This window comes from Theropithecus gelada, chromosome 7b, assembly GCF_003255815.1.
Source record: "Theropithecus gelada isolate Dixy chromosome 7b, Tgel_1.0, whole genome shotgun sequence".
NCBI lineage: Eukaryota > Metazoa > Chordata > Mammalia > Primates > Cercopithecidae > Theropithecus > Theropithecus gelada.
Genome location: NC_037675.1, coordinates 36696982 through 36707542, shown reverse-complemented (window position 1 = coordinate 36707542; position 10561 = coordinate 36696982). Strand labels below are relative to the sequence as shown.

General features: G+C 34.1%; 1 protein-coding gene across 12 annotated transcripts in view; it reads left to right on the top strand.

Moving 5' to 3' along the window:
* Positions 1–10561, top strand: part of RALGAPA1 (Ral GTPase activating protein catalytic alpha subunit 1) — a 278210-nt gene that overhangs the window by 149238 nt on the left and 118411 nt on the right. For all 12 annotated transcript variants that reach the window (XM_025392196.1, XM_025392200.1, XM_025392190.1 and 9 more), the window contains 3 exons: positions 3362–3470; positions 4811–4921; positions 7422–7490. In XM_025392196.1, coding sequence (XP_025247981.1) covers positions 3362–3470; positions 4811–4921; positions 7422–7490 — 289 coding nt within the window. The remainder of the gene's footprint in view (positions 1–3361; positions 3471–4810; positions 4922–7421; positions 7491–10561) is intronic.

Sequence of the window (10561 nt, the reverse complement as noted above, 5' to 3'; positions counted from 1 at the left end):
GAAATTTTTTTTTTTTTTTTTTTTTTTTTTTTTTTTTTTTTTTGAGGCGGAGTCTTCACTCTGTCCCCCAGGCTGGAGTGCAGTGGCACCATCTCGGCTCACTGCAAGCTCCGCCTCCCGGGTTCGCGCCATTCTCCTGCCTCAGCCTCCCGAGTAGCTGGGACTACAGGCGCCGCCACCGCGCCCGGCTAATTTTTTGTATTTTTAGTAGAGACGGGGTTTCACCTTGTTAGCCAGGATGGTCTCGATCTCCTGACCTCGTGATCCGCCCACCTCGGCCTCCCAAAGTGCAGGGATTACAGGCGTGAGCCACCGCGCCCGGCCACCATTCTTCATAAACAGAATCCTAGTCACCTTTTTCAGTAACTTCACTCTTTATCTCTGAAATGATTTGTTTTAATTTTATTTTATTTAAGTACATTTTGTTTATTATTCAGTTATATTTGTCAGTGTCTTTTATGCAGTACCTTGAAATGCAGTAGCAGGTACCCAATGAATTTTTGTTAAATTGAATTAAAATAAAATACTTTATTATAGAAAGTAATATACCTAAGGAAATAGTATATTTTAATATTTATAAATATTTGATCAAGATTTTTAAAAATAGAATATAAGTCATAGTTTTTGATTTTTTTCTAAATGTCTTAAGAAATAAAAGCTGACATTTTCTCTGTTTTACAAAACCTTTTCAAAAAAAGATTGAGATTTAAATTAGCAGGTTACTAGTAGCATACCATGTTTCTTCTCTTCCCCAAAATGACGTTAAGTCATGTTTTATCTTTCTTGATGCTAATTCTAATAGTACATCATTTGCCGCAACATTAGTCTGTGCTACTACTCCTCAGATCTACATCTCTGTAAAGCTCCTGTTTTCCAGTTATCTACACATTTTTTGACCCAAAGTTCAAAAGGTACAGATCATGGCTTTGATGATTTGGATTCTTATTCTAATTTAAATCTTTTTCCAGCAAATAAAAATAATGTACAGTGAACCATTTGTTTAAATTAAGACATAGCTCCAGTTTTTAAAATTTTAATTGCATATTTTTCTCTCTTAATAGCCAAGCTAACTAAAAACAAATATCTTTGAGAAAATTGTTCTTTTACGCTAATCCCAATTAAGTTTACACGAATTTTCGTATAATATTGTTTCATTTAATTCTCATCACAATTTTGAGAGTTTAATAGAATCACCCTCTTCTTCCAGTTTTGCTAGCCAGATACTGATGCTTAGAAAGTTAACAGTAAGTCTCTGATAATGCATAACTGGTGGGACGGGGGTGTAGGCAAGCTAGCTAACATTTTTAAAACCCTTTGTATGTGCGTGCTAGGCACTGTTCTAAGTGCCTTATATTTATTATCTCTTTGAATTTTGTGATACCTCTATGAGACAGGTATAATTTTCATCCACCTTTTAACAGAAAAGAAAACTAGAACCCAGGGAATTTCAATAATCTGCCCTATCATCTAGATATGACAGAACCCTGGCAGTTTGTCTTCAGAGGCTCATTAGATGCACAATGAAGAAATGGCAATACCAAGTTTGACCTTAGTGCTTAAAATTGTAGAGCTTTTGCTTTTTGAAAACAAAACAAAACAAAACTATGTTGCTCCTCAAGTGGAAGAATGTGGAAACCTAAAACATAGCCGCCTAGAAGTAGACCTGGGAATCATTAACACAACAGCTTGTGTTATGGAGAATATGGAAAAACCTCAGAAGCTGAATTTAAGCATTGTCTCAACTTGTTTTTCTATACCTTTTTAGTATATGTTTTTTTAGAAACTTATATTCCCAGGCCAGGCATGGTGGCTCATGCCTGGAAGCCCAGCACTTTTGGAGGCCGAAAATAGCGGATCACCTGAGGTCAGGAGTTCGAAACCAGCCTGGCCAACATGGTGAAACCTCGTCTCTACTAAAAATACAAAAAATTAGCCGGGTGTGGTAGTGTACCCCTGTAGTTCCGGCTACTCAGGAGGCTGAGGCAGGAGAATTGCTTGAACCGGGGAGGTGGAGGTTGCAGTGAGCAGAGATCGTGCCACTGCACTGCAGCCTGGGCAAGACAGAGTGAGACTCTGTCTCAAAAAAAGAAAAAAGAAACTTAATACCCCCAGTCTGAGCAGGAGCAGAGAATTAAACTATATGCTGGGAATAATCTAGATTATTCTGACATCTTGTGGAGGGGGGTGTAGGAAACTCTACATGCAAGAAAAAAATATATATATCCTTTCTTACCTCCTCGTGTTACAATAAAGATTGTTAAACATTTGTATTCTCAGTCTCTGCCTTTAGTTAGCTGCATCCATGGAGAGCTTTGCTTCACTTCAGAGTTTATTGTTGCTTTAGGATTATAGATGTTTCCATAGCTAAACCTGAAGCTTGGTTAGTTAGTGCTACAAATATTACCTAGAATTTATGGATGAACAACAGTAGGGAAAAAATAAAGTAGTAGACTTCATCTAGAAGACTCTCAGGTAATTTTCATAGTAAACAGTTTGGTAGCCTTAACACTCTAGACTAAAAGAAGAGACTTATATAAGTTTCTAAAAAAACATATACTAAATCTGCTGTGTTAAGGAAGAAAAATCTGCATTGAATTTTTCTGAAGTTTAGCATTCCACTGAAATTAAGAATATCAGTATCTGGACATGGCATATATAACAGGATACTAGAAGAAGGTGACTGTTTTGATACTTAGAACCATCATGCATTTTATCAGAAGCTTAAACTTGAACACACTAATAGAGTCCTTACTGATTCTAATCATTAAATAACTCTCTTCAAGCTGACACCCAGCTGAAATTATATTGCTATAGAAATGAAGCTTTGCAATACATTAGGGAACAGTATAAAAATTCTACAAGTTCTTGTTCTGTTGGATTTTAAAATAAGTTACATAAATTTTATGTTCTCAATTTGTTTTAAAAATAATTTGTAGCTAGAAGTGTTAAATTTAAAATATACAAAAATATTTAACATACTCCATCAGCTTCATGTTTTTACTTAAGTTCATTTTGCTGTTGTCAGTCAATAAAATTACACTTTCCATTTTGAAAGCAGGTTACATTTTGTTTGGGAAGGCTTGTAGCAATGTCAGTCTGTTAACATGGATTTTTTAAAAACGTGTGTGGTATCCCAGCCTATAGTCTTCTTAGTAAATTATAATAGAAAATTAGGCTCAGAAGTTTTAGGATTCTGCTTTCTTCATACTTTCTCTTCTTTGGTTACCAGTTAATGTTTAGAGTAACAAGTTCATTAATTCGTTTTAAATTGTGCATGTTCATTCTGTGTCAGTTCATTGTGGGTCATGTTTGTGGTGGTGGTTTCATTTTATGTAACCGTTGTTGTTTGCCTTTTTTGCAGATGTGTAGCACTTTGTAGTTTAGGTATTTGGATTTGTGAAGAACTAGTCCATGAGTCTCATCATCCTCAAATTAAGGAAGCTCTGAATGTGATTTGTGTTTCCTTAAAGGTAAAGAAAACTGTTTAGTGAAATATATTAAGATAGTAGAGAATGCATGTTTTTTTCCTCCAAATATTAATTATATCTTGTGTAACATTTAGTAAATGTTTTCATTACTTTATTATTCTATTATTTTCTTGATCCTGACTCATTCCTTAAAGATTGTTCTATTTCTTGAATTTAGGGTATCTTTATGGTGACTCATTTTTATCTCAACTTTTTATGTATTTAGCTTTGCCCCTAAACTATATGTGGTAGATGTCTAAAAAAGGAAACCCACCATTTAAAACATATATAGGATTTTTCTGTTTTTCTTTTTTAACTAGTATTTCTGTAACTTACTGCTCTTTGATCTTTATTACCACTCCCTGAATTCTTGAGCTGTTCAGTTTTTTTGCTTTATCTTTTCAAGTTAAGTGCCTTCTTTGTAGACAGAACAAGATTTTTTCAGTAGTAATAATGTAATTATTTGGAGAGTCTGAATGAATAAATGAGTACTCTTTGTTTATGAAAGGATGCATGATATTATTGTTGTTTTAAGACTTGTAAAAAACCCACAGCACCTGTATAAGACTCTAAACATACAAAGTAGTTAATAAATATTTTTAAATAATAGTTACATGACAGATATTTCTAAACATTTACTATGAGGCACGTTGCTAGACAGAGTGAGGGATAACAATAGGAAAAATTTATAAATACTAGCTTCAAGATGTTAATAGTAGCTGAAAAAGATTAAAATGAGAATAATAAAACATAAAGACCTGAGAGTACTAAATGGGTATATAATATAAACTGAGTGTGTAATATAAACTGCTGATTGAGTTTGGAAGAAACAGAAATCATTTTGACTTAGTTATCAGAGAAGATTGGAAAAGAGGAAACACATTGGGGTTTGAAGTGTGGGTGAAATGTGGACATAGAGAAGCATAAGAAGTTTGTCTTTATGCCATTGGGGAGTCATCTGAGTTTTAAGCATAATGTCAGTATCATAACAGTGCTATAGAAGATTAATTTGGAAGTGTGGTGAATAGTTGATTGGAACGGGGCAAAGATTGATAAAAAGAATAGTGATTTAGAGGCCATTGCATAAATCCACATAAGAGAAAATGCAACAAAACTTTAATGAGGACAGTCAAACATTACAAAGGAAAATTAAAGTTGTACGTGTCTTTAGAATGTGTTGTGATTTTTTTTATTTTGCAGCTGGAGATTTATCTTAATCACTTATAAATGTAGGATTTATAATCCTACAAATATATGAAATGTAAAAAATTTCAGCAGATAATGCTTTGATGAAAAAAGTTCATCAAGAAAATTTTTAAAACAATTTTTTTTTATTATTGCAGTTTACTAATAAAACAGTAGCCCACGTGGCTTGTAACATGCTTCACATGCTGGTTCATTATGTACCTAGACTTCAGATTTACCAGCCTGATTCTCCCTTGAAAATTATTCAAGTAAGTAATTTCTCATTTATTTATTATGACCTTGTTAAATTTTTTTTAGATTTGGATACTTTGAATTGTAAAATTATTTAATAGTTTAAAATTTTTTTTACATAGCTAAATAATGGTTACCCATCATGCTTTTTTGTGGTATCAAAGTTCTTGATAGTTCCCTTGTCTTTTTTGTTAGAAGACTGTATTCCTGGTTTTGGACAAAGTAAAAGCACTAGAAACAATTTATTAGGCCAAGCCCAGTGGCTTATGCCTGTAATCCAGGCACTTTGGGAGACTAAGTTGGAAGGATCGCTTGAGGCCAGCCTAGGTAACATAGCAAGACCCTGTCTTAACAAACAGTTAAACAAAAAACAATTTATTAGTTGTAGTGAAAATTATGTGTAAACCTATGTCATTGTCTTCATAAACATACATGTTGCTTCATTCCCGCTTCATTCCCTCTTAAGTAGGGAAAACATACCATCATTCCAGTTACCAAAATCAGGACATTATTTTTTTTCTTTTTTCTTTAGCCAGTCATTTGTGAATTTTTGTTCATTCTAATTCGTTATCTCCTGTGCTTCCTATAACACCTGACATGCTTCAGTCCTTCATTATTTCTTTCTTCAGATATTGGTGTTGCCTCTTTCTGGTTTGTGTGGTCTTGCTCTTAAAGTCATCATTCACATTTACATGGCTCTTACCATATCACGTACCCGGAAAAAAAAAAAAAAAAAAAAAAAGGACTGATTTTCCTTTGACTGTAAAATAAAGCCCAAATTCTTTAGCTGTGAATTCAGGGCCTCCACAGGAGAACTCAACTGGTTTTAAGAATCATATACAGATTCCTTTGAAACGCCATGTTGTTCAGGCAACTGAATCTGCTTATCATCACTTAAACATACCCCTGGCTTTCTTCCTCCTATCTGAAATGCTTTGCTTCTCTTCTCTAGTGCCCTCATCTTTCAGTGATTGGCTTAAATACCATCTCCTCAAAAAATAAAAATCCCCATCTGCTCTCCCTAACCAGAATTTATCATTCTTACCTTCCTGTCTTTATAACATTTTTAGGAAAGATGAGAACTCATATTTATTAAACACCTACCATGTACCAGTCACCTTTTCATATGATATCTCATTTAATTCTTAGAAGTTTTTTGAGATAGATTATTCCCTTCCCTGTCGCTAATCTCCCCCCTTATTTAAGATGAGAGAACTGAGGATTTAATAACTATATAAGAGTCATAAGCTAAGAGAACAGGACTCAGACCCAAGTCTGTAAGATTCCAAAGTTCATGCTTTTCCCACTCAGTCATCTTACCAGCCTCTGTTACAGCACTGAATGTAGTAAGTATCGCACTAGTGAGTAAAATCTTTGTCTGTATAAAGTGTATTTAGAGGAATTTTCTACTTACTGCACTGAGGCAATAATTTCTAAAAATGTAATAGCATACAGTACAATGAAAATAAAAATACAATAAATATATACCTATACATTTTTAACATGCACATAAAAAAATTAAATGAGACTAAATGATTTCCGGGGTAAATGATAACACTGTATATGAAGATTTTGCCTTTTTTTAAGTAATGTCTTTTTCATTTACTTTGTATTCTGCACTTTATATTTATTCAAATAATATTCGGTGTATGATATATGTTAATTTAAAAAGCCACATTTGGCTGGGCACGGTAGCTCATGCCTATAATCCCAGCACTTTGGGAGGCCGAGGTGGGCGGATCACCAGAGGTTGTGAGTTCGAGACCAGCCTGGCCAACGTGACGAAACCCTGTCTCTACTAAAAATACAAAAATTAGCTGGGCGTGGTGGCCCACACCTGTAATCCCAGCTACTCAGGAGGCTGAGGCAAGAGAATCACTTGAACTGAAAGCTGAGATCACTCCACTACACTCCAGCCTGGGTGGCTGAGTGAGACTCCGTCTCAAAAAAATAAATAAAAAGTCACATTTTTTAAAAAAGCCGTGTGTGTGTGTGTGTGTGTGTGTGTGTGTGTGTTTAAATAAAAGGCCTGGAAAGGCAATAGAGTAGATTTCTTCAGGTGACAGGATTACAGTGGTTTTTTGTTGTTTTGAGACAGGGTCTCTGTCACCCAGGCTCCCAAAGTGGGTATGGGCCAGCCACTGTGCCCAGCCTATGATGGTTTTTATTAGTCTTTTTCTTATCTGTATCTTTTAATTTTTCTATAATGAACATATATTTTCTGTGTGTTTATACATATTGATTTACCCCGTTGAATTGGGAAGAAACCCATTTATGGTTGACACAATATATATAATTTTGGTTCCATACATGAGGATTATAAATAATTGATAGTTAAGTGTACTTGAAAAGCTTGCCTATTAAGCATTACTTTGAAATAACAATGTTAATGTGTTTAGAATAAATTTGCAGCAGTAGGTTTTGTATCACTTCAGCATTTAACAATTAAGTTTCAGAATGTACCATTAATTTGACATATATAGAGCTCCTTTTTAAAAAATTTTTTTTTGCTTACAGATCCTAATAGCTACTATCACCCATCTTTTACCAAGTACAGAAGCTTCATCTTATGAAATGGACAAGAGGGTAATTTAAATTTTGTTTGATGATTAATATGTGGTTATTTAGTAAAGTATTTGTATTTTAAAACTTTAATGGTATGTATATTTACATGGTAAAAATTTATCTTTGTTCAGAATCAACTATAGTGTGAAATGTCTTTCTGTTATGTAAGTATAACTAAATTATATTTTGGTTCACATTTCATTGCCATTTGATAAAATCTTTGAGTCTCAAGATTGTAAGGAACCTTAGAGGACATTCTGTCTACCTCTATTTCACTACATTCTGCCAAATTGTGTTCTTACCTATGCCTGAAGATTATTAATTCTGAGGAATTCATCACCTCTAAGGGAAGCCACTTGTTTTTGTATAGATAGAAAGTAAAGATATAATATATAGAGATATGTCACTTAAAAGAAGACATCTCCTCTGTCTGCCAAAACATTCTATTAGGTGTCATTTACCTCAGTAAATTTATTATAAGGGTTCTTTAATTTTTTCAGATATTATATTTACCAATTCTAGAGTTTCTTTTTGTTTTGTTTTGTTTTTAAGTTTTCATATCTTACCTGAAATTCTGCATTTCTTCAATTATATACATCTTCTCTTATAGATACTTTAACATATTTATAATAATTAAAATAGAGTCCTTGACTACTAAATCCAGTATCTGTGTCATCACTAACTCCGTTTCTATTGAGTTTTTTTCCTGTTGACTATGAGTTTCATTTTCCTGTTGTTATGTCTATTTTTTAATTATATGCCTGACATTATACATAAATGTTGTAGAGACTGTAGGTCTGTGCTGCTCACTATGGTAGCTGCTAACTGCTTATTGCTTTCAGTTTACATTAAATTTAAAGTTCACATGAAAAATGTAATTCCTTGTTTGCAAATACCAAGTGCTCAATAGCCACATGGGCAAATATAGACCATTTTCATCATTGCACAAAGTTCTATCAGACAAGGCTGCTCTAGATTCTATTAGTTTCCTCTGAGAATTATTCTCATCTCTTCCCATGTCACATCTCAATCTTGAGTTCTATTCTCCAGGTCTCCCCTTAACCATATTGTTTTGAAATCTCAAGTATGTTTTATTTACTGCTTATGTTCTTATTAATTTACAGAAATCTGAAGCTGTAGTTATGTTTCTGGACCTATTCCTAGTTATTTTCTTGTGTGGCATACATGAGGCTTTTATACTTTTTTCCTTTCCTACTGTCGGCCATTATCATTTCTTACTGATTTCATGTGTTTACCGCAAAACTTTTTATTCTTTTCCTTCATATTCAGTTTAAACACCGTTTGAACAGATTGTTTAGCTCTTGATAAATACTTCATCATCATCTTCTTCATCTTTAAAAGAGACATATACTCCATTTTTATTTTTTTGATTTAAAATTTTTAAAATTTTTTTGAGGCAGAGTCATCTTGCTCTGTCACCCAAGCTGGAGTACTGTGGCGCAGTCTCAGCTCACTGCAACCTCTGCCTCCCAGGTTCAAGCGGGTCTCGTGTCTCAGCCACTCAAGTAACTGGGGTTACAGGTGTACACCACCATGCATGGCCAATTTTGTATTTTCAGTAGAGGTGTGTGTGTGTAGGGGGCAGGGTCGCATCATCTTGGCCAGGCTGGTCTCAAACTCCTGGCCTCAAGTGATCCACCTGCCTCAGCCTCCCAAAGTGCTGGGATTACAGGCATGAGCTACCTCATCTGGACTCCATTTTTAGCAAAGTGTCCTTCACTTTAGTGTCGCAGGCTATGGTCTAGAATTCCAAATCCAGTTTATGAATAATATCTGGATAACTAATTGTTCATCTTTTTCTATATCATCTTTGTCTTCCAGAAATCTAGCTATTAATATGAAAAAGCTATACTTCTAAGTTTTTGCTTTCTTGCCCACTAAATTTATTAAACTTTTTTTTATCATAAAATATGAGTGTGGCATTCTGCTAGGCACTAAACAGAGATAAACATGATACTCCCTGTTCTCATGGAATTTAAAAATTAGAGACACAAATGAGGCAACACAATGTAATAAATACTTAGTATAAAAAGTAGAAAAATGTGTAAGATACCAGGTAGAATAGAGAAAGAAGTAATTAACTATTGTGGAAAAGCCCTTCCACAATAACCTTCCACAAGCTTATTTAGGAAAAATTCTTTTAAAGTTAAATAGAGACATAAATAGAGACAAACAGTAGAATCAGAAACTTATTCCAAGTGGTGTGAATAGCATGTGTAAATCTGGGGACTATAAAATAGTATGATTTGTTTTGGAGAAACAACTAGGCAGTTCCATATTTTAGAATGTGAAGTGAATGGTTAAGAGCTGGGAAAATGAAACTTCTAAGATAGGAAGGGGCCAGATTATGAAGGGCCTTGGATGTCACACTGTGAACGTGGGATTTCTATGAAAGTGACTTTTTCGAAGGGTTTTTATTTTAAAATATGACCAGATTTGTGAAAAATCACTTGAGAAAATGTGAAAGTTGACTTAAAAGTCAAATATGGTGATTATTATTAAAATCATTTTTATAAGAAAGGATGATGCTCTGAACCAAGGCTAAAGGAATAAAGAACAGGTACACAGAAAGTCGAGTCCACAACCAAGGTAAGGAATACAGGAAGGAGCAGCTTTGTTGGAACAGTGAGTTTCAGTTTTAGGTTTGTTGCATATAAAAAGTAATATCCAGGTGGAGACCACCAGCAAAGCAATTATATACCTGATTAGAAAATTTGATGCTGAAAATAAAATTATTGGCATTGTCAGTACATGAGTAGTATTAACATTGTGAGAATACATGAAATCGCTTAAGGCAATATAGTAGAGTAAGATGAGTCAGCAAAGTATAGCACATTGAAGAATAACAGTTAAGGAGAAGGCAGAGAAAGATGATTCAGTAAAAGTGACTGAAAGGCCTAGTAGGAAACCTAGGAAGAACACCAGGTCTAGGAGAGAGTAATTATGTAGAAGACAAAATCAAATCATCCTGAAAATACTTTTTTGATCTCAGATTTTATTCATTCTTTTTTTTTTTTTTTTTTTTTTGCAGGATCTCACTCTGTCACCCAGGCTGGAGGACAGAGGTGCAA